At 48.6% G+C, this 23,849-nt stretch overlaps 1 protein-coding gene across 2 annotated transcripts; it reads left to right on the plus strand.

The window, feature by feature from the left end:
• The first annotated feature begins 6,970 nt into the window (after positions 1-6,970).
• Positions 6,971-13,732, plus strand: HAPLN2 (hyaluronan and proteoglycan link protein 2). 2 transcript variants are annotated; one of them, XM_025388678.1, is made up of 7 exons: positions 6,971-7,636; positions 8,063-8,253; positions 11,466-11,573; positions 11,805-12,158; positions 12,350-12,466; positions 12,600-12,782; positions 13,109-13,732. In XM_025388678.1, the coding sequence occupies exons 3-7, from the start codon at positions 11,489-11,491 to the stop codon at positions 13,390-13,392; spliced, it is 1,023 nt and encodes a 340-aa protein (XP_025244463.1). In that variant the 5' UTR covers positions 6,971-7,636; positions 8,063-8,253; positions 11,466-11,488; the 3' UTR covers positions 13,393-13,732. The 2 variants fall into 2 exon arrangements, with proteins under 2 accessions (XP_025244463.1, XP_025244454.1); XM_025388669.1 differs by having other exon boundaries at positions 8,112-8,253.
• Positions 13,733-23,849: the final 10,117 nt, after the last annotated feature.

The raw sequence follows: 23,849 nt of genomic DNA on the forward strand, positions 1-23,849 counted from the left end.
CAGGTGCCCACTATCATGCCCAGCTAATTTTTGTATTTTTAGTAGAGACAGGGTTTCACCATGTTGGCCAGGCTGGTCTCGAATTCCCAACCTCAGGTGATCCACCCACTTCCGCCTTCCAAAGTACTGGGATTACAGGCATGAGCCACCGCCCTGCCAGTAAACATTTTCTGAATGCCTGGTATATCCAGGTGAAGCTGTTAAGTTGCTTCTTCCTTTTGTTTGGGTATTTTTTTGGAGGGGGGAGTGGTCCCACTCTGTCTTCCAGAGTGGAGGGCAGTGGCTAAATCAAAGCTTACTGCAGCTTTAAAGTCCTGGGTTCAAGTAATTCTCCTGCCTCAGCCTCCCAAGTATCTGGGACCACAAGCACATGGCACTGCTCCTGGTTCCTGTTTCTTGCTTTTGTTAAGGAAAGCTTCCCGGAGGAAGCACAAATAGGTGCACCTAAAGTATCTTTGATGTTGCTAGTGGGACTGAGGAGCAGGAAATGGTGGCCCATGGGAGCAACAAACATCTAAGGATGTCCTTAGCTATGCGAAGGCCTTGCAGAGGAGTCTTGCTGATAATGGTCACTTCATCTTGGAGTTCATAGCTGGTTCCTTGCATGCTGGAGATACAAAGTGATCCTACGCTTCCAAGAGTTTTAGCTTCCTAAAAACTCTTGCAGTAATTCTGCCGGTGGATTTATTATTAAAGGGAAGCAGAGGGTGCTAGTGTGTTGCCCTTGATAAAGGGAAGTTGAGAAGTGGAAAAACACAATTCTCAAACTCTTTTGTTATTCATTAACTCATGTCATCATTTTATTTAACTCATTAATGAGAGAACCAATAAGGAGACAAAAGAGCAGCTTTGAGGAGCATTTGAGAGATAGGAATTTAAACAGTCAATAAGAAAAGAATTATCAGGCCAGGCGTGGTGGCTCACGCCTGTAATCCCAGCACTTTGGGAAACTGAGGCGGGCGGATCACAAGGTCAGGAGTTTGAGACCAGCCTGGCCAACATGGCGAAACCCCGTCTCTACTAAAAATACAAAAAAATTAGCTGGGCGTGGGGGTGGGCACCTGTAATCCTAGCTACTCAGGAGGCTGAGGCAGGAGAATCGCTTGAACCTAGGAGGCGGAGGTTGCAGTGAGCCGAGAACGCACCACTGCACTCCTGCCTGGGCAACAGAGCAAGACTCCATCTCAAAAAAAGAGAAAAGAATTGTCAAAATTAGATTGATAATTTAGATATAGGACTGGTTAACTTTCTAGGATGGTAAAACCAAAACCCCTTTGTGATTAACGTCTCAATTGGGCAATAAAACCCTATGATTTTATCAAGTTCTACAGGTTAGCCTTTACCCGACAGGACTATAAATGTCAGTGCATTTGTAAGTTGTAGATTATTTATCAAATGTGTTGTGACAACAAAGTCACATTCCCTGGCAGAGTCAGATGAGTGTCAAGCAAGCTCATTAGAAAATGCTCTAGACCAGGTGCAGTGGCTCATACCTGTAATTCCAACACTCTGGGAGGCCGGGGCAGGTGGATCACTTGAGGTCAGAAGTTCAAGATCAGCCTGGCCAACATGGTGAAGCCCCGTCTCTACTAAAAATACAAAAAATTAGCTGAGCATGGTGGAGCATGCCTGTAATCCTAGCTACTTGGGAGGCTGAGATAGGAGAATCACTTGAACCTAGGGGGCAGAGGCTGCAGTGAGCCAAGATCATGCCACTGCACTCCAGCCTGGGTGACAGAGTGAGATTCCATTTCAAAAAAAAGAAAAAAAGAAAAAGAAAAAAGAAAAAATGCTCTAGTGTGATATCAAAAAAACAAAACAAAACAAGAAACCAAAAAATCCTCATTTTACCTTTTCCAAGTTTCAAGAAATGATTCTTCCACAGCAAAGAAGAACTCATCTAGCTTTAGAGATAGGCTACCTGGGTTAGGTAGGAACTTGAACAAGTTACTAACTTACTAACCCTTTCTGGACATCAGTTTCCTGGTCTATAAAATGGGAATAATAATACTGTGATAGAATTTATTTCTCCCACGTGAAAGAACATACAGCTATAAGATGGGGTTCACTTTTTTTTTTTTTTTTTTTGAGATGGTGTCTCACTCTGTCACCAGGCTGGAGTGCAGTGGCGCAATCTCAGCGCACTGCAACCTTCATCTCCCTGGTTCAAGCGATTCTCCTGCCTCAGCCTCCCGAGTAGCTGGGATCACAGGCATGCGCCACCACACCTGGCTAATTTTTGTAATTTTAGTAGAGACGGCTTTCACCATGTTGGCCAGGCTGGTCTCGAGCTCCTCACCTCGTGATTCACCCTCCTTGGCCTCCCAAAGTGCTGGGATTACAGGTGTGAACATGGCACCCGGCCAGAGTTCACTTTTTAAAATTATTCCAATCCTATTCTGAGAATGGTCGATTAATACTTGTAGATCTTACTTCTGGGTTTGTTTGACCAATATGAGACTGGGAGTGAGAATCTGTGCAAACTGAAGCCAGACCCCGCCTAGACTGGCCAGAATGAGAAGACAAGCCAGGGATTTGAGACACCAAGCTTTGAGGCCTGGGAGAATAAGATGGGCTAAGAAAATAAACAGTCAAGATCTTGAGATATTTATTTGGAGGGATAGTTGAGCAAAAATACAGTTTAAATGGTCCACTTGAATATCAGCAGTGAACTGGCCGTTATAAACAGAATGACAAGTGACACGATTATTAATAAGTAAAATCTAATTTTACATCTTGGTAACTTTGCAAACAGCTTCTTGACATTTGCCTTTTACTGTTCCTTGTGCTTTCCATTATTTCACTTTGCCCTCATCTACTTCTGAGACGGGCAGAAGAGGTGCTATTCTGTTTCACTGAGAACTTCATACAGTCAGGAGCTTCATAAAGTCATTTGCTTCTGTGTCTCTGCAGACTGAGGCCCTTCAGAAAATAATTTAAATAGAATTGAGTTTCCATTGTGCAGATGAAGTAACAGGCCCAGCGGCGAAGCCTGGGACTGTGTCACCGAAGGTGACACTGTGGCAGAACTGTAACTAGAACCCAAGCCTCCTGTCCTCTACTAGAAGGTCTCCTATGCCCAGTAGCTATAAAGGTTTGTACTGTGGAGTTCTACCTTGCACGCTCTGGGGAGTATGCCTTGCATACTTCAGGCCTCTATATGTGGTCAGGAGTGGAGTCTAGGTGAGTGTCCAAATAAAACATCAGGCTGAGTTTGATGTTGCTGCCTTTTGGCCCTGGAGAAATGCTGGAGAGCCAGGCATGGGGGTGCCCACCTGTAGTCCCAGCTAATCAGGAGGGTGAGGCAGGAGAATCACTTGAACACAGAAGTTTGACGCTGCAGTGAGCAATGATCGCACCACTGTACTGCAGTTCTGGGCCACAGAGACAAATCCCATCTCTCTCTTTCTTTTTTTTTCTTCAGACAGAGTCTTGCTCAGTCGCTTAGGCTGGAGTGCAGTGGTGCAATCTCGGCTCACTGCGACCTCCACCTCCTGGGTTCAAGTGATTCTCCTGCCTCAGCCTCCCGAGTAGCTGGGCAGGTGCGCACGACCATGCCCAGCTAACTTTTTGTATTTTTAGTAGAGACAGGATTTCACCATGCTGGCCAGGCTGGTCTTGAACTCATGACCTCGTCATGAGTTCCTAAAGTGCTGGGATTATAGGCGTGAGCCATCGCACCCGGCCAGATCCCATCTCTTAAAAAAATTTTTAGGGATCCCATCTTTTAAAAAAAATTTATTGGGCCGGGCGCGGTGGCTCAAGCCTGTAATCCCAGCACTTTGGGAGGCCGAGACGGGCGGATCACAAGGTCAGGAGATCGAGACCATCCTGGCTAACACGGTGAAACCCCGTCTCTACTAAAAAATACAAAAAACTAGCCGGGCGAGGTGGCGGGCGCCTGTAGTCCCAGCTACTCTGGAGGCTGAGGCAGGAGAATGGCGGGAACCCGGGAGGCGGAGCTTGCAGTGAGCTGAGATCCGGCCACTGCACTCCAGCCTGGGCGACAGAGCCAGACTCCGTCTCAAAAAAAAAAAAAAAAAAAAATTTATTTAAAAAATGTTGGAAAGAGAAAGACCAGAGAGAGTCACTCCTTTTCAAGTCCTCCCTAAAGTGTCGTCTTGCCAACCCTTCCAGTCATTCACACAACAATCCTAGTCATAAACTGGGACCATGCGGGCATCACCAGGGGTCAGGAAAACTGGCCAGCTGAACCTGCTTGGATGGTGGAAGCCGAACGTGGGTGTTAGAGAAGATGTCGGGACTCCATGCTTGTCTGGAATCACTCCACCACATTCTGGTCAGTAGGTATAGGACTGACAAAGCCCTTCCTCAGAGATGCTGGGTCAGTGAGGAGACCCCAGCTTGCCTCAGCCATCTCACCCCACTCCCGTTTTAGCGTCTGGGGGGAAACTGAGAATGAAAGTGACCTTGAGTAAACTAAACACAGTTTGGCTATTTATTATATGTATTCCTGTCTGTTCCTTTCTCATTCGATCCTCACTGGGTTGTTTTTGCATCTATCAAATAGTTCTAGGCTTTCCTCCCCGTCAAACTCAGCCTTTTATGGATTTACATACCAGAGACTTCCAAGCCACAGTTCAGAAGTGATTTGTGGAGAAAGGAGCAGTAAATTTGTGGAGAAATGGGCCTGGGAATGGACGCAGTAACCAGGCTGTGGAGCCATTTATATCTACTCCTCCCTCTGCCGGAGGCTGTTTGTTTGAGTTGGCAGGAAGCCAATCAGATGCACTGGATCAGGGTGTCCTGTCCAAGGAGACAGGGGGCTATTTGTCTTCTCTCATGAGAGAGACAGTCGTGGGAGGAGGAGGGAAGCGCTTAAGAACAGGGATGGAGTAGATAGGGAAAAGATAGCCAATCAGATCTCTCAAGAGTATAGTCAGCCGGGTACAGTGGCTCACGCCTGTAATCCCACAACTTTGGGAGGCCGAGGCGGGAGGGTCACTTGAGTACAGGGGTTCGAGAGCAGCCTGGGCAAGACAGGGAGACCCTGTCTTTACAAATAATTTTTAAAAGTTAGCTGGGTGTAGTGGTGCACATCTGTGCACCCAGCTACCTGAGAGGCTGAGATGGGAGAGACTGTTTGAACCTGGGAGGTCAAGGCTGCAGTGCGCCATGATCGTATCACTGCACTCCAGCCTGGGTGACAGAGTGAGACCCTGTCTCAAAAAAAAAAAAAAAAAGAAAGAAAGAAAGAAAGAAAGAAAGTATATTCAAGGTGGCTTCCTGTTATTAGATATGACCCTAGTGAAAACCTGGAGCTTGTCTGAATTGGATAGCCAAGGAGAGAGGCAGAAGAGGATTAGTAGAAAAAGTGGAAACTTCTAGGCTTGACTCAACGACTGTATGGTGTGTGATTTGGGGCAAGCCACCTTCATCTCTATCTCCTCCTCTAGTAAATGTTCAGCATCCTGAGGTCTCCTCCAGTTCTGAAAGGGTATTTTTGTTGTTGTTTTGTTGTGTTTTTTGAGATGGTGTCTCACTCTTTTGCCCAGGCTGGAGTGTAGTGGCACGATCTCAGCTCACTGCAACCTCCTTCTCCTGGGTTCAAGGGATTCACCCCCCTCAAGCCTCCCAAGGAGCTGGGATTACAGGCATACACCACCATGCCTGGCTAATTTTTATATTTTTAGTAGAGACAGAGTTTCACCATGTTGGCCAGGCTGGTCGCGAACTCCTGACCTCAGGTGATCCACCCACTTCAGCCTCCCAAAGTGTTGGGATTACAGGCGTGAGTCATAATGCCTGGCCTCATTTTTTTTTTTTTTTAGTTTTTAACTCACAGAACATGAAATTATATGGTTTTAATAATGCAAAGCTACTTCCATGGGGCTACAGCAGAGAGAAAATAAGGCTAAAATGGAACTTAAAGCTCAAAACACTTCTAAATGTCTGTTTACAGGGGCAGGTCAAGGGAGCCCTCCCTCTGCATTGATAGAAAACAAAAACAACTGGGCCTATTCGGCATTGTTGGAAATGTTCTATATCTTGATCTGGTGGGTTTTTACCTGTGTACATTAAATGTACACAGGTAAAAATTCATTTAGCTGTACACATAATTTCAATGACTTTTTTGTATGTAAATTATACCTCAATGGAAAGATTTTAAAATGGACTTAATTAGGCCCAGCATGGTGGCTCACTCCTGTAATCCCAGCATTTTGGGAGGCTGAGGTGGGCAGATTGCTTGAGCCCAGGAGTTCGAGACCAGCCTGGGCAACATGGTGAAACCCCATCTCTACAAAAAAATACAAAAATTAGCTGGGTATGGTGGTGCATACCTGTAGTCCCAGCTGCTCTGAAGGCTGAGGTAAGAGGAGGAGGCAGAGCAGTGAGTCGAGATTGTGCCACTGCACTCCAGCCTGGGTGACAGAGCCAGACTCTGTCTCAAAAAAAAAAAAAAAAAATGTTAATTAGACGGGTGTAGTGGTGTGTGCCTGTAGTCCTAGCTAATTTCGAGGCTAAGTGGGGAAGATCTCTTGACCCCACGTGTTTGAGGCTGCAGTGAACAATGATTGGCCCACTGCACTCCTGCTTGGGCAACAGATGGAGACCTTGTCTTAAAAAAAGAAGAAAAAAAGGCCAGGCGCGGTGGCTCATGCCTGTAATCCCAGCACTTTGGGGGCTGAGGCGGGCAGATCATGGGGTCAGGAAATCGAAACCATCCTGGTTAACACGGGGAAATCCCATCTCTACTAAAAATACAAAAAATTAGCCGGTCATGGTGGCGGGCGCCTGTAGTCCCAGCTACTTGGGAGGCTGAGGCAGGAGAATGACGTGAACCCAGAAGGCGGAGCTTGCAGTGAGCCGAGATCACACCACTGCACTCCGGCCTGGGCGACAGTGAGAGACTCCGTGTCAAAAAACAACAAAAAAACAAAAAAAGGACTCTAGAGAAAGTGAATTTCCATCCAGGAAAACTAAGGATCCCCTTCTGAGTATTTTTAAAATGTTCTCTATTTGTGCTGAGGGAAGAGGTAGACTATTAGGGAACCAATAAGATAACCTCTCTTTTGGAGAGATTTCCAAAGTCCTTCTATCCTCAGAAATTCTCCCTCCCCAGGGAACACGAAAAATCCTCCTTACTGTCTGATCTCCATCTCTCCTATTGCAATGCTAGCCACTCCCTGTGCCCTCATGGAGCCCAGCCTTTCCCCTGGCCGTAGACAAAATCTCTTTAGAGCCCTGTAGTTTGGAGTGTTGAGAGAGATTCCATTTCAACCTTGTCACCATCCGGTCTCTGCCCCTCACCCTATTCTCTTCTTCTTGGGGATGTCAATTCCTGTTCTGAGCCCGCCCCCAACCCAGGCCCTTTTCCGGTGGTATGTGCCAGCCGGTCCTGCATCCCACATCCCCAGCTGTTGACATTTCATTGCCATTACCCACAGAATGAAGAAAGGGGCCCTGTTAGTCAACAATAGGGGAAAAGACAGAGACAATGGGAAATTGTGCTTCCGATGGGGTGGGGACTGAGAAGGAAAGGACAGACAGACAGACAGACAGGGGGGTTGTACAGAAGAGGTCCGGTTTCCTGAAGCAGCTGAAAGTCCTGGATGGTTCCCACCTGAGAGTCCGTTTGCAAAGGCAATGTGCAGTCAGGCACCAGAGGGCAGAGGTGAGTACTCTGTTGTGGGGAGAGGGGAGATGGGGATGCTGCTTACATGAGGTGCATATGGAAAGGGAGGCAGCTCGAGCTTGGCAGTTATAGATCTTTGAGCCACATTTAGAGTTCATCCCCATCCCCATCAGTCCAACACCTTCATATCCACCGATCAATCTACACCTCTCTCGTCCAAAGGCATCAAGAAACAATGAAGCACCTCACTTTCTGCACTCTTCCAGGTCATCATTCCTGGGTTGCTCCCTTTATTCCACTGCCCTTCATGGGTTCCCAGCCCTCATCCCAAGCCCAGCATCTTCCCCTAGTCCCAGAATAGTGATTTCCACAGATCTGGGCTGGACACAGGTCTCTTAACAAGGCTTAGTGGACTGATGGGGGAGGGGGTCGTTCTTGGCATCTTGGCTTCTTCTTTGAGCACAGGACAGAAGCTTTTCCTCAAAGGTGCAAAAGGAGCAACTGTGTTGAACAGGTGCTCAAGTCCCAGGGTTTTAAGGTGCTTGGAACTCCCAGGAGCCTGGCAAAACCTTCATCCAGAACCTCTTCCTCAAGCAAGACAAAAAGCTGCTAAGCACTGCTCCCTCCGTCTCTGTGAAGAGACCAGCTTCTAACAGGTAGGCAATGGAGCTGCTAACTACTCGTATTTTCTGTAAGGGGTATGAAGAGCATGTGTGTGCACTTGTTTTGAAATACAGAAATATAGATTAGTGATTAAGTGCTTGAGCCTCACTGTCAGATCTGGATTCAAATCGCAGCAAACGCATCCTCTTACCAGCTGTGTGACCTCATTTCCTAAAATGTGTGCACTTTGGTTTCAGCATGTGTACAATAGGATTTATAATTGTTTCTGCCTCAGGATTGCTGGGAGGAGTAAATATAAAAATATGCATGTAAAGTGCTTAGAGCAGTGTCAGGCACATTCAATTTTAAAGGTATTCATTTGGGCTATCATTGTTGGTCTCAGTCAATTTCAGTCCTCACGATCACTCTTACTTACCAAGTTCTCCTATAAAGAAGTGTTCTCTTGCTCATGTTCGCATCCCAGATACTTTCACTTTTAACCACTGAGAAGTTTTCTGTGCCTAACCTCTGTTTCTCCTACGGCAAGCTGGTCTTTGGTCCTCATTTGCAGGAAGATGGAGCTCCATTCTTTAGATTTCTGGTGACTTCTCAGGGTGCTTCCTCCGTTTCCCCATTCCCCATCCCGTCTTCTTATGAATCCTTAATGAAAGTTCATTCATTAAGCCACACACATTTATTTAACACCACTATGTACCAGAAACTATGCTGGGAACTGGAGACAACAGCTAACACATACACAGCACTTATTACATTCCAGACACTATTTCAAGCACTTTGCATATATCAATTCAGTTGCTCCTCACAACTACTCAGTGAGGTAGGTGTGCTATTATTCCCCACATTTCACTGATGAGGACACTGAGGCAGAGAGAGGTTAAGTAACTTGAGCATGATAATTAACTTATGCGTAGTCATGCAATTAGGAAATAGAGGAGCCAGATTTGGAAAATGAATACAGTGAAGTCGAGAAGTCTTCATTTTTTTTGAGACAAGGTCTTGCTCTATCCCCTAGGCTGGAGTGCAGTGGCACGATCTCGGCTCGCTGCAACCTCCACCTCCTGGGTTCAAGCAATTCTGCCTCAGCCTCCCTAGTAGCTGGACTTACAGGTGCATGCCATCATGCCCAGCTAAATTTTAAATTTTTAGTAGAGACAGGATTTCACCATGTTGGCCATGCTTGTCTTGAACTCCTAACCTCAAGTAATTCACCCGCCTCGGCCTCCCAAAGTGTTAGGATTACAGGCGTGAGCCACTGTGCCTGGCCTAGTCCAATTTTTTTTTTTAAGGTCAAGGGGATAAGAATGATACAACAGGTGCCGGAGGTGGTGGTTCATGCCTGTAATCCCAGCATTTTGGGAGGCCAAGGAGGGTGGATTACCTGAGGTCAGGAGTTCTCAAGACCAGCCAGGCCAACATGGTGAAACCCTGTTTCTACTACAAATACAAAAATTAGCCCAGAGTGGTGGTGGGTGCCTGTAGTCCCAGCCTACTCGGGAGGCTGAGGCAGGAGAATTGCTTGAACCCAGGAGGCAGAGGTTGCAGTGAGCTGAGATGGTGCCATTGCACTCCAGCCTGGGCAACAAGAGTGAAACTCCGTCTCAGAAAAAAAAAAAAAAAAGAATGATACAATAAAGGAAGAGCTGGGAGCAGTGGCTCAAACCTGTAGTTCCAGCTACTTAGGAGGCTGAGGTGGAAGCATTGCTTGAGCCCAGGAGTTGGAGGCCAGCCTGGGCAACATAGTAAGACCCTGTATCTTATTTAAAAAATTTTTAAAAGGGGGGAAATCAACTACTGTACTGAAATAGATAATTGCATTTAAAGTAGTTTTTAAAAATAACTTCATAATTTTATATATTTTAACTTCGTAATTTCTGGAAAACCTCCTTGATATAGTCTATATACGGATACATATTATGTTCAAATTCACACTGTTAAGTTTAGGTGCTAATAAAAGTACTTGTAAGACAAAAAAAGTCCTGGCTGGGTGTGATGGCTCATGCTTGTAATCCCAGCATTCTGGGAGGCCAAGGCAGAAGCATTACTTGAGCCCAGGAGTTCAAGACCAGCCTGGGCAACATTTTGAAACTCCATCTCTACAAAAAATAGAAAAGAAAAAAAAAATTAGTGGGGCATCATGGTGTGCACCTGTAGTCCCCGCTACTCAGGAGGCTGAAATGGGAGGATGGCTTGAGCCTGGGAGGGCGAGGCTGCAGTAAGCCATGATCATACCACTGCACTCCAGTCTGGGCAAGAGAGTGAAACCCTATCTCAAGAAAAAAAGGTCCCCAGTCCAGCAGATCACAGTGCTCTACAGTGTGGCAAACTGGGGGTGAGTAAAGGTTTCCCAAAGGAGGTGAGGCCTGTGCAACCAATGCAGGCACAAAGGAAAGGAAATGAGTGCAAACTTGGACTGTGTGGGAAACTGCCAGAAGTCCGGCATGTCTGGGGCACAGTGCAGGGGCCAAAGTGGTAAGAGGCGAGGTGGGGGCCATGCTGGAGGTGCAGGGAGCAACTGGATTATAGACAGCCTTGGAAGCTGTGGTTATGAGATTGGATTTTATCCTCAGGGCAACCGGGAGTCACTTTCAAGCAGGAGAGTGACAAGGCCAGGCACAGTGGCTCACGCCTGCTGTAATCCCAGCACCAGCCTTGTCAACGCAGCATGACTTTGTCTCTACTAAAAACTTAAAAGAAAAAATTAGCTGGGGTAGTGGCACATGTCTGTAGTCCCAACTACTCAGGAGGCTGAAGTGGGAGGATCACCTGGGGCTAGAAGTTAGGGGCTGCAGTGAGCCATGATCATGCCACTGCACTCCAGCCTGGAACATGGAGCAAGACTCTGTCTCAAGAGAAAAAAAAAAAAAAAAAGCGGGAGAGTGATAAGATCATTTTGCCTTTGGCTTCAAGATGGAGAATGGGTGCTGGGAGAGGATAGAGACGAGCTGGCAGTCCAGATGGCAAGCTTGGGAAGTGGCACTTGTGATGAAGGGGACAGGTAGAGGAGATGCTAAATTAGTACCTGCAGGCTGAGAGGATGTGACAGAGGAAGAGAGGGAGAGGAAGGGGATTGCCACTGCCTTCCTCCCCTCATCACCTTCCTTTTGTCACCTACCCCTTCTCTCTGCCCCAGTGGCTTCCAACTGGACAGTCCCTTCTAGGAATCTCTGATGGGAGTTCACTGACAACCCTGCTTTTCCCCACCCTTTTGCCCCAGTCCTAACTGCCCACTCTTTGTGCCCTGCAGACAGTGCTGGGCTGCCCCCCATCATGCCAGGTGGGCCCACCCTCCCCACACTCTGCTGCTTCCTTCTTTGGGTCTTCACCATCTTCCACAAAGGCCAAGGAGACCCAGGTAAGACCCCAGCCCAGGCCAGAATCTGGGGAAGGCTTGGGGAGGCTGCAAGGGTGGGGAAAGGGGAAAGGGCAGTTATTGCAGGTACTCAGGGAGTGAAAGTCATTGCTGAGAAAGCAATGGAGGAGAGGGTTGGGGGGCTCTGGAGAAAGCATTTGGAGAGCAGGGTCTGATGGGCACTTGGAGCAGTGAGGATCGGGGGTTCCTGCCACTGTGGCCCCCTCTGCTCAGCATCCCACCCGGGCCCCCACTACCTCCTGCCCCCCATCCACGAGGTCATTCACTCTCATCGTGGGGCCACGGCCACGCTGCCCTGTGTCCTGGGCACCACGCCTCCCAGCTATAAGGTGCGCTGGAGCAAGGTGGAGCCTGGGGAGCTCCGGGAAACTCTGATCCTCGTCACCAACGGACTGCACGCCCGGGGGTATGGGCCCCTGGGAGGGCGCGCCAGGATGCGGAGGGGGCATCGGCTAGACGCCTCCCTGGTCATCGCGGGCGTGCGCCTGGAGGACGAAGGCCGGTACCGCTGCGAGCTCATCAACGGCATCGAGGACGAGAGCGTGGCGCTGACCTTGAGCCTGGAGGGTGAGGCCCTTCCGCTCCCGCCCCATTCCTCTGTAGCAGGCGGGACTGCCTCGCCTGGGTCTCCCAGGGCTCCTTTCCAGTATCTCCCCCTCACCCTTGGGGACCCCAGCTCCCTCTCCCAGGCCGCGCCGCCCTTCCTCCCCCTCCGCTCCCATCTGCTGGCCCTCCCCAGGCTCTCCGCCACCCCCTAGGTGTGGTGTTTCCGTACCAACCCAGCCGGGGCCGGTACCAGTTCAATTACTACGAGGCGAAGCAAGCGTGCGAGGAGCAGGACGGACGCCTGGCCACCTACTCCCAGCTCTACCAGGGTGAGCGGCCGAACCCAGCACCTCCCAGGCCCCGCGGAGCTGTCTCAGGGGCCCGAGAAAGGGCGCCAGGCGAGCTCAGTCTGGCTCCTGCCTGTGACGCCTCTCATCCCCGACCCCCGCCGTCTCCCGCCAGCTTGGACCGAGGGTCTGGACTGGTGTAACGCGGGCTGGCTGCTCGAGGGCTCCGTGCGCTACCCTGTGCTCACTGCGCGCGCCCCGTGCGGCGGCCGAGGCCGGCCCGGGATCCGCAGCTACGGGCCCCGCGACCGGATGCGCGACCGCTACGACGCCTTCTGCTTCACCTCCGCGCTGGCAGGTGAAGCGCGGGGCGAAGGCAGGGTCTTGGGGCGGGGTCTGAAAAATGTGGGGGGCGAGGAGTGGACCTCAGCTTGAGATCAGGGCAGGGTCTCCGAGTCCCTCCAAGGCACCGTCCCTCCATCAGCCCGCTCGCCCGTCCGCCCGGGCTCCAGCCCACCTCTCCAAACCCTCCCTGCACTTCTGCCTTGATCCCCCCACTCCTAGTACCCAAGCTCGATCCAGCACCCCTGCGGCCCCGCCCCCCAACTCCGCCTTCTGGGAGTCAGCCGCCCCGCCCCGCCCCGCCTACCCCACTTTCGGTCGGTGACCCGCTGTGATCCCCAGGTCAAGTGTTCTTCGTGCCCGGGCGGCTGACGCTGTCTGAAGCCCACGCGGCGTGCAGGCGACGAGGCGCCGTGGTGGCCAAGGTTGGGCACCTCTACGCCGCCTGGAAGTTCTCAGGGCTAGACCAGTGCGACGGCGGCTGGCTGGCTGACGGCAGTGTGCGCTTCCCAATCATCACGCCGCGGCCGCGCTGCGGGGGGCTCCCGGATCCCGGAGTACGCAGCTTCGGCTTCCCCAGGCCCCAGGAGGCAGCCTATGGGACCTACTGCTACGCCGAGAATTAGGCGCCCACCGTGTCCCCTCCAGCGCGCGCGACGAAGCTTGGCAGTCGTGGCGGGGTTCTCTCGCCACCCCTTTCCGGAGAACCTCCCCTCCCTCCAGACCCGGAGCGGCCTCTCCAGACCTGTCTTCCCAGCCGGGGCCTGCGGGCCTCGGACCCTGGCTGGCCCGGCGGCGGGGAGGGGAAGCGGGGCGCCCCCAGCGGCGAGATGCGGCGGTGACCCTCCGACCCGCTGCGGTTCCCGAGCCCCAGGAGAGGACTCAGCCACCGCAGAGGGGAGGGAGAGGCGGCCGGGGGCATTAACTGACCTCTGAGTACAGCAATAAAATAACCTGGGGATCTTTTGTATTGGGCGGAGCTGTAAGCGCTGCGAGGCGTGGAGAGGTGTGTGTGTGTGCGTGTGTGTGTGCGCGCGCGCATGTCGGGGCTGATGACCCGTGATCCTGCGTGCCCACCGAGCACCTAAGACAGGGTAAGGGGCAGGGCTGTTGCCGTTACGGGGTGGGTCAGCGGAAGAGCGGGAGTGCGGTGGGAGGGCACCAATAGGCCAAGGGAGAGGGAGAACTGGAGACGACGTGGGCGCCTGGCCCACGCAGGAGAATCCAGCATGTTGTTGCGCCAGGCGCCACGCGGGGGCGCCTCACACTCACCTAAGATTAGTTCAAATCTGCCAGGGGCGCCCCATACCACCAGGCCTACACTGTGTGCCCCAGATAACAAACATAAGACAATTTAGGGCCGGGCGCGGTGGCTCACGCCTGTAATCCCAGCACTTTGGGAGGCCGAGGCGGGCGGATCATGAGGTCAGGAGATCGAGACCATCCTGGCTAACACGGTGAAACCCCGTCTCTATTAGAAATACAAAAAATTAGCCGGGCGAGGTGGCGGGCGCCTGTAGTCCCAGCTATTCGGGAGGCTGAGGCAGGAGAATGGCGTGAACCCGGGAGGCGGAGCTTGCAGTGAGCCGAGATTGTGCCACTGCACTCTAGCCTGGGCGACACAGCAAGACTCCGTCTCAAAAAAAAAAAAAAAAAAAAGGCAACTTAAACATATTTCAAAATGTGCAGCCTGCAGACCTCCCTGAAGCGTTTGCGCAGACTACTGTTACAGATAAGAAAGTGATATTCTTGCTGGAATTGACAGGAAATTAACCCTGTGGAAGGAGGAGGCAAACACCAAACACCAGGGCCACCAAACGAAACGGGCAACTGGACAAGTAACATTCTTAACTCGTGGCTAAAGGAAACATACTAACAATTCAAGAGACAAATTCTAATGTTATTAATTCACTTTTCACATATACGTTGGTGTGTATATACATAGGTTTCTTTTTTTTTTTTTTTTTTGAGACAGAGTCTGGCTCTGTTGCCCAGGCTGGAGTGCAGTGGCCGGATCTCAGCTCACTGCAAGCCCCGCCTCCCGGGTTCACGCCATTCTCCTGCCTCAGCCTCCCAAGTAGCTGGGAGTACAGGCGCCCGCCACCTCGCCCGGCTAATTTTTTTTTTGTATTTTAGTAGAGACGGGGTTTCACCGTGTTAGCCAGGATGGTCTCGATCTCCTGACCTCGTGATCCGCCCGTCTCGGCCTCCCAAAGTGCTGGGATTACAGGCTTGAGCCACCGCGCCCGGCCTATACATAGGTTTCTAACTATACTTCAAAAAGCCTGAGCTGGATAATACTAATGAATGGGGCAAAGGGCATGAACAAGCTAATGGTACTTGATATATATAGTAAAACTGATTTCCAAGGGGGTTCTTGCTATAATTGCTAAAGAGAATTCATGCCATGGAACATTATATAAGGGACAAAGAATGATAGAATGAACAGCATCTTCAAAAACCATCACGCAACAAATGAGATATTTGTGCCATTTCCTAAACCTTGACTTTCTCATCTTAGTATGGGATAGTAGTGTTTGTCTTTTGTGTTTGTTGTGAGAATCAGTTGAGGCATTGCATGTACTGGGTAGTACATGCCTGGTACACATAATAGGCACTCAAGTGGTACCTATAATAATTAATAATTATTGTGATTACAGTAATATAGCAACAATAGTAGTTTTTCAGCTTCTTATCAGGCAGCCTGGAGGGTTGGTTGTCCTATGGCACTATATTAGTCAAGATCATGTAGATTATGCTGTGAAAACAACTCCCAAATCTCAGATAGCAAATATAAGACGACTTAAACATATTTCAAAATGTGCAGCCTGCAGATCTCCCAGAAGCGTTTGTGGGGACTACTATTAAGGATAGGAAAATCAGGCCCAGCACGGTGGCTCACACCTGTAATTCCAACACTTTGGGAGGCTGAGGTGGGCGGATCATTTAAGGTCAGAAGTTTGAGACCAGCCTGGCCAACATGGTGAAACCCTGTCTCTACTTTAAAAACGTAAAAATTAGCCAGGCATGGGGGCGGGTGCCTGTAATCCCAGCTACTCAGGAGGCTGAGGCAGGAGAATTGCTTGAACTCGGGAGGCGGAGGCTGCAATGAACAGATATCGCACCACTGCGCTCCAGCCTGGGCGACAGAGCGAGACTCCGTCTCAAAAAAACAAACAAACAAACAAACAAAACCACAAAGGTTTATTTCTCAGGCTACACGGTCAACAAGGGAGTTCTTATTTTTGTCATTCAGGGACACAGGCTGATAGAGTACCCACCATCTCGAATACTGTCAGTCACCATACTAGCAGGAAAAAATAATAAGAGCTCTGCAGGGTTTCACAAAGGCAATTAATAGCTCCCACCCAGAAGTGACACCTGTCCCTTCAGTTGACAACTCATTTGCCAGAACTAATCACATCGCCCCACCCAACCACAAGGGGGCAAGAAAGAGCACTCCTTCTTTGGCCTAGAAATAGGAAAACGGGAAATATTTGCTGAACAGCATCAGTGTCCACCATAAGCACAAAGGAGAACAGTCTAGACTCTGGGACATATTGGTAGTCACCCATCCATCTACCCCTTTTCTGCGTTTTCTAAGCTATTACCTATGATAAAGTCAGAGCCCCAGAAAGCCAAGATACTGGACCCCAGCAGCTCAGCCAGCAGGAGGATGGCTTTTCTTCAGTGTAATGCCTTCAGCCTAAGGGCAAGAGATCATACAAGAAATGGTCATGGGCCGGGCACAGTGGCTCATGCCTGTAATCCCAGCACTTTGGGAGGCCGAGGCATTTGGGATCAGGAGTTTGGGACCAGCCTAGGCAACATGGCAAAACCTCATCTCTACAAAAAAATACAAAAATTAGCTGGGCTTTGTGGCACACTCCTGTTGTCCCAGCTACTCAGGAGGCTGAGGTGGGAAGATCACTTGAGCCAGGGAGGTCGAGGCTGCAGTAAGCCAAGGTGACACCACTGCACTCCAGCCTGGGAGACAGAGCAGGACCCTGTCTCAAAAAAAAAAAAAAAAAAAAAAAAAAAAGTGAAAAAGGCCATGAGAAGAGCTTTCCATTTGCTGCAAATCTCCATTTCTTCAATCACAAAACCACAATACCACTCATTCCTACAACTACTCTGTATATTGCTATCACCATTATTTCTTATTATAGAAAATTTGAAACATACACAAAGTAAGGAGAATAGTATGATGAACTACTCCATCACCTGGCTTGGCCATTATCAAAATTCTGCCCTTCTTTTTTCATGGGTCCTCTCAGTCATGTTGGGTTTTACTGGAGTATTTGAAAGTAAATCCCAGATAGCCTATCATTTCATCTGTAAGACTCAACATGCATTTCTAACACACAATGACTTCTAAAAATAACCATAATTCCATTATCACACTTCTCCAACAAAATTAAACTAAATATTAGTCATCTAATACTTAGTTCATGATCATTTTTCCCTGAATGTCCAAAAAATAAAATTTTACAGTTGATTTGCTCAAACCAGAATCCAACTAAGGTCTACAACTTTGCAGTTGGTTAATTTGGGGGCGGTTTTTTTTGTTTGTTTGTTTGTTTGTTTGTTTTTAACAGACAGGGTTTCACTATGTTTCCCAGGCTAGACTTTAATTCCTGGGTTCAAGTTATCCTCCTGCCTCAGCCTCCTGAGTAATTTTTTTTTTCTTCCCCTGAGACGGAGTCTTGCTCTGTCACCTAGGTTAGAGTGCGGTGGCGCAATCTTGGCTCACTACAAGCTCCATCTCTCGGGTTCACGCCATTCTCCTGCTTCAGCCTCCCGAGTAGCTGGGACTACAGGCGCCCACCACCACACCCGGCTAATTTTTTGTATTTTTAGTAGAGACGGGGTTTCACCATGTTAGCCTGGATAGTCTTGATCTCCTGACCTTGTGATCCACCCGCCTTGGCCTCCCAAAGTGCTGGGATTACAGGCTTGAGCCACTGAGCCCAGCCTTTTTTTTTTTTTTTTTTTTTTTGTAGAGACAAGGTCTCGCCATTGTTGCCCAGGCTGGTCTCAAGCTCCTGACCTCAAAACATCTTCCCGCCTTGGCCTCCTAAAATATTGGGATTACAGCTGTGAGCCACCACGCCTGGGCCTTAATCTACTTTCAGTGATGTTGAGACTGATTGGTAAATTCAGAGTGTCTGTCCATTAATTATAAGGTTCTTCATTGTAGGTCAGGTGCGGTGGCTCACGCCTGTAATCCCACACTTTGGGAGGTCAAGGTGGGAGGATCACCTGAGGTCAGGAGTTTGAGACCAGCCTGACCAACAAGGTGAAACCCCATCTCTACTAAAAATAAAAAAGTTAAAAAGATTAGCCTGGTGTGGTGGCGGGCGCCTGTAGTCCCAGCTACTCAGGAGGCTGAAACAAGAGAATTGTTTGAATCTGGGAGGTGGAGGTTGCAGTGAGCCGAGATTGGGCCACTGCACTCCAGCCTGGGAGACAGAGCAAGACTCCATCTCAAAAATAAATAAATAAAAGGTCTCCATTGTATCTGTTTCCGGTATCTGCTGTTACAAATTACCACAAATTTTGTTTTTAAAACAACATACATTTATTCTCTTACCATAGAGACATTTATCAGCGAGACATCTATTACCATAGAGACATCTATCAGCCAGAAGTCCAAAATCTAGGTTTTCAATAACACAGTGGTACAACAACAACAACAACAACGACAACAAAAACCTGGGTTGTCTCCCTCTGGAGGTTGTGGGCAGAACCCTTCCTTGCCTCTTCCAACTTCTGTTCCTTGGCTTCCTTAGCTGCATCACTCCAATCTCTGCCTTTGTGGTCATGTAGCCTCCTCCTCTTCATGCGTCTGTGTCTTTTCCTCTTCTATCTCTCGTAAGGACACATGTCATTGGATGTACCCCAACTGGCTAATCCAGGATGAACTCATTTCATGACCCTTAACTGAAGTTAAGGAATGAATTCACGTAATGAATTATATCAGCAAAGATCCTTTCCTGAAACAAGGTAACATTCACAGTTTTCAGGGATTCGGCCATGGACATATTATCTTTTTTTTCCTCTCTCTTTCTTTCTTTCTTTCTCTCTTTCTTTCTTTCTTTCTTTCTTTCTTTCTTTCTTTCTTTCTTTCTTTCTTTCTTTCTTTCTTTCTTTCTTTCTTTCTTTCTTTCTTTCTTTCTTTCTCTCTCTCTCTCTCTCTCTCTCCCCTCCCCCCTCTCTCTTTCTTTCTTTCTTTTTGACAGAGTTTCGCTCTTGTTGCCCAGGCTGGAGTGCAATGGTGCGATCTCAGCTCACCGCAACCTCCGCCTTCCGGGTTCAAACAATGCTCCTGCCTCAGCCTCCTAAATAGCTGGGATTATAGGCATGCACCACCACCCTGGCTAATTTTGTATTTTTAGTAGAGACAGGGTTTCTCCATATTGGTCAGGCTGGTATCAAACTCCCAACCTCAGGTGATCCTCCCATCTCAGCCTCCCACAGTGCTGGGATTACAGGCATGATCCACCGTGCCCAGCCTATGGACATATTTTCTTGTGGCCACCATTTGACCCCCTTCACCTATCAACCTTTTATCTGATGGCACTGATGATCATTGTCTAGATTCATTCATTCATTAGCAGTTGCAAAATGGAGATTGTCTAACTTTGTCATTCCTCCTCCTCCTCCTCCTTCTTCTTCTTCTTCTTTTTTTTTTTGAGATGGAGTCTTGTTCTGTCACCCAGGCTGGAGGTGCAGTGGCTTGATCTCGGCTCACTGCAACCTCTTCCTCCTGAGTTCAAGTGATTCTTCTGCCTCACCCTCCCTAGTAGCTGGGATTACAGGTGCGTGCCACCATGCCCAGCTAATTTTTGTAGTTTTAGTAGAGAAGGGGTTCCACCACGTTGGCCAGGCCAGTGTCGAACTCCTGACCTCAAGTGATCTGCCCACCTCAGCCTCCCAAAGTGCTGGGATTACAGGCGTGACCCACTGCGCCAGGCCCACCTTCGTTTATTAGCTGTGAATCATCTATAAGAAAAACTGCTCTCAATAACTGCTTTGTTACTCTGACATTTCACCCATTCAGGAAAGGTAGAATTAATGCTTGATTATCTCCCATTTGTCTTAGGTGGGCTAAGGAAGATCTACTTCCTAAAAGCAGATCTTGAGTCAGGAATGTAAGTAGTTTATTTGGTAAGTGATGCTTATAGGCACTGGGAGAGGAGTGGAGAAGTGGGACAGGAAAGAGAAGGGGGCCAATTAGAGGCATGTATTAGAGCAGGTGGGCAAATGGTGTTAAATCCTGCTAGGAACCTCGGAGAAGTATAGAAGCTGCCTCAGAGAATCCTACCCAAGGGGCAAAGAAATAGGATATAACTGTCAACTCCCTCTCTGTTGGTTGAGACCTCCTGGGAGCATTAACTCTGTAGCATTCCTGGTTTGCCCTGAGCACAACATGCTCCCACAGCCAGAATAAATGCCTCCAGGCAGAGTCACAGATGTTCACAAAGATGCCTTCTCCTTTAGAGGTGAATGCTGAAGGATGTGGGTCACAGTACCATCCACGCTTTGCACTGCTAGGATCCATTCGTGCCTCTCATTCCATGAGTTCATTCTATCCTGTCTCTGATGCTTCAAGGTGGTGGCTGATTGTAATTTCTAACTCTTTTAAAAGAGTCTTAACAACAGGCTGAGTGTGGTGACTCAGGCTTGTAATCCCAACACTTTTTGAGGCCAAGGTTGGGGGATCACTTAAAGCTAGGAGTTTGAGACCAGTCTGAGCAACAAAGCAAGACCTCTGTCTCTAAAAAATAATTTTAAAATTCACTAGGTATGGTGGCATGTGTCTTTAGTCCCAGCTACTAGGGAGGCTGATATGGAAGGATTTCTTGAGCCTAGTAGTTTGAGGCTGCAGTGAGCCATAATCATGCCACTGCACTCCAGCCTGGGTGACAGAGTGAGACCGCATCTGTTTTTTTTAAAAAATTGTACAACCGGTGGGTTAGTGGGACAAACCATAACCATTGCTGCAGTTGGTTCCAAGGCTGAAATCAACATTCAACATTTCCCTCCTCTACAGTTCATTCTGTTGGTCTGCAGGGCTTTCTCAGTGGAAAATCCAGGCCTTCATGCCTAAAGTTATCTGCCTTACATTACCATGCCCTTGCCAGGCCATCATTGATACAACTGCCTGATCATCGGATAATGATGATGAAATATCTCTGCTTGCATAATTCCTTTCTTTGTGTACTGGCCAATTGGTATGAGATGCCCCAAATGATCCAGTGGCTGTTGTAGCCTTAGGTTTAGTAGTACCTTCACTGTGACCTCTGGGAGCTGCATCTGCCACTCCAAGAACCAGGGCTTCTAATCCCGCAGACCTTAAATATATAAAGACAGGAGGCACAAATTCCCCCAAATGAGTCACTAGGACTGATGGTGAGAGGGGTGTTCCTTCTTCCATACCTTGGTTCCTGTACCCCTGATTTCTAGTTATCTGGCATATAACACTATATAATGACCATTAGCTCAAAACATGTACTGCATTTTGCAGGACAGCACCCAAATCCCAGAGGGTCTTTTCCCCAAGCTGGCTTTAGATGTGCTGTAATGAGGCCATACTAATGTACTAGCAAGCTGGAAGGTTCAGGGTGATGTGATATATTATAGCATAGAACCAATGGATCCTGTGGTTGTGTGTCCATTGTCACACTTCCTTCACTATAAAGTGGACACCCTTGGTTAGAGGTGAGACTATAAGGGATCTCATAAGGACAAATCATTGACTTTGGGCCCTTGATATTTGGTGCTGGCCAAGGCATTTAGTCAGGAAAGACAAATCCTTATCCAGAATATGCACTCATCCCAGTGAGGACATATTGCTCCTCCCCCAGATTGAAAGAGATACATTGAAATTAACATACCATCAGGCGGGCACAGTGACTCACACCTGTAATCCCAGCACTTTGGGAGGCTGAGGCAGGCACTCACTTGAGATCAGGAGTTGAAGACCAGCCTGGGCAGCATAGCAAAACCCCATATCTATTAGAAATACAAAAAAAGATATTGCCAGGTATAGTGGTGTGCACCTGTAATCCCAGCTACCCAGGAGGCTGAGGTGGGAGAATCACCTGAGCCTGGGAGATCGAGGCCACAGGGAGCTGAGATCACACCACTGCACTCCAGCCTGGGCAACCAGAGTGAGACTCTGTTTCAAAAACAAACAAACAAACAAACAAAAAACATACTATCAACTGCTTGGTTGATCTCCTTGAGGGCTGGTACCATGTTGAGGGGCCAGCATCTGTCTCTGCTGCAGACAGACCAAACATTCAGCAGTGGCAGTAGCTAGACGAGCCTTGATGAGAGGCCACCCATGCTGGTGGACCCTTGCATAGACTCCTGATCTACTGCCACAACTACTCCATTCATGGGCCCACCATGGAAGCCCTGGCATGACAAAGGCTGGTTTATCCACTGGAGTCCTTCTGTTCCCTTAGCTATTCAATGCCCCCTCTTCAGTGAATGTTCTTTAATCGTACTGATATAAGACACAAAGATTTATCACTTTGTGCTCACTCCTGTAAGTCCATCCATATACCTCTTCCCCGGACATCCTTATCTCCAACCTTCCAATCTTGCTCTCTTCTGGCCCCTGACCAACCAATGAAGCCACTGCCACTGCTCAAGAATCCACGTGTATATACTTTCCTCAAGTCACCTCTCTCACTGCAGAGTAGACCACCAGTGTGCTGCTTGAAATGTCCTCCCTGGAGGATTTCCCCTCACATTGTCTTTCAAGGCCACCCCTGAGTGGGGCTGTAGTGTGGCAGCATCCAAGTTTAGCTCATATTGATGGATCAGACAGACCCACCCATGAACCAGGCCTACATGTTTTCCTCCTCTAAAGCCTGGTTATAGGGAAATTCCCACAAGTCTACAGGGTGAGCTGAGAGAGGTACAGGAGCAACAGAGACAGGTAAAGTGGGATCTGGACTCCCTGCACTTGTAGCTTATTCATGCCCTCTGGACATGCTTACATCCAATTCTAAATGTACCATTTGTGTTGCTGCTGTGCCCATATGTCTTCATGACTTGGTGGGTCTGAAAATTCCCAGATCTTGATGGCAAGCAGAGACGAGAAAGGGAAGGAATCCAGTAAAGGCTGCATAATGGAACAGGCTATGGCCGTGGACAAATGAAACGCATGCCTGCTGGGGCGCTCTGGGAGCTGGTGTAGAACTTGCCACCGTTTTCCCACCTGAGAGATGAGGAGGCTGGGGTTTTAATTTACCAACTCCAGCTGGGCGCGGTGGCTTATGCCTGTAATCCTAGCACTTTGGGAGGCCGAGGTGGGCAGATCACCTGAGGTCAGGAGTTTGAGACTAGCCTGGCCAACCTGGTGAAACCCCATCTCTACTAAAAATATAAAAATTAGCCAGGTGTGATGGCATGTGCCTGTAATCCCAGCTACTGGGGAGGCTGAGGCAGGAGAATCACTTGAACCCGGGAGGCTGAGGTTACAAAGCCGAGATCACACCACTGCACTCCAGCCTGGGTGACAGAGTAAAACTCTGTCTCAAATAATAATAATAATAATAATAGCAATAATAATAATTTACCACCTCTCCACCTGTCACTTGTTGAGGGCTGGTCCCAGGGGCATTAACCTTCTGGCGCTTCTGACTTACTGTGCACTTAGGCCGAGCATTCCTCCACAGACACAAATATCCTCGGGCAGCAAGCAGTCTTTGGTTTGTTGAGTGCTAAGAGAATATGGGTCAGGCCAGCAACAGGATGTGCTAGCCCCTGTTAATTTTCAAAACCTTGAATCGGTGCCCTACCAATGTCCAAAGGTGACCAGTGGTTTTATTTTTCAGTATAATTATGAATTCATGAACTTTTCATGTATTTGATGTGTTTCAATCTCATGCAGTCATTATTCATTTTAATGCTGAAACTGTTTCATCTTTGGCCAGTGGGAGTCTTCTCAAGTTGGCTACTGGGTCTTTTTAAAATGACCCTCACCTAACCTGAGTTGTATAACTGTAACTTCCTTATTCTCTCTCTCTCTCTCTTTCTTTTTTGTTTTAGAGAGACAAGGTCT

Source organism: Theropithecus gelada, chromosome 1 (genome assembly GCF_003255815.1).
Source record: "Theropithecus gelada isolate Dixy chromosome 1, Tgel_1.0, whole genome shotgun sequence".
In the NCBI taxonomy this organism is placed as follows: domain Eukaryota; kingdom Metazoa; phylum Chordata; class Mammalia; order Primates; family Cercopithecidae; genus Theropithecus; species Theropithecus gelada.

What these genes read in the sequence shown, in the direction of transcription:
- HAPLN2 (XM_025388678.1), top strand. Translation starts at nt 11,489, where the DNA reads ATGCCAGGTGGGCCCACCCTCCCCACACTCTGCTGCTTCCTTCTTTGG. An exon ending in GCTGACCTTGAGCCTGGAGG is followed by an intron (nt 12,159 to 12,349) that starts GTGAGGCCCTTC and finishes GCCACCCCCTAG; the next exon opens with GTGTGGTGTTTCCGTACCAA. An exon ending in CTACTCCCAGCTCTACCAGG is followed by an intron (nt 12,467 to 12,599) that starts GTGAGCGGCCGA and finishes GTCTCCCGCCAG; the next exon opens with CTTGGACCGAGGGTCTGGAC.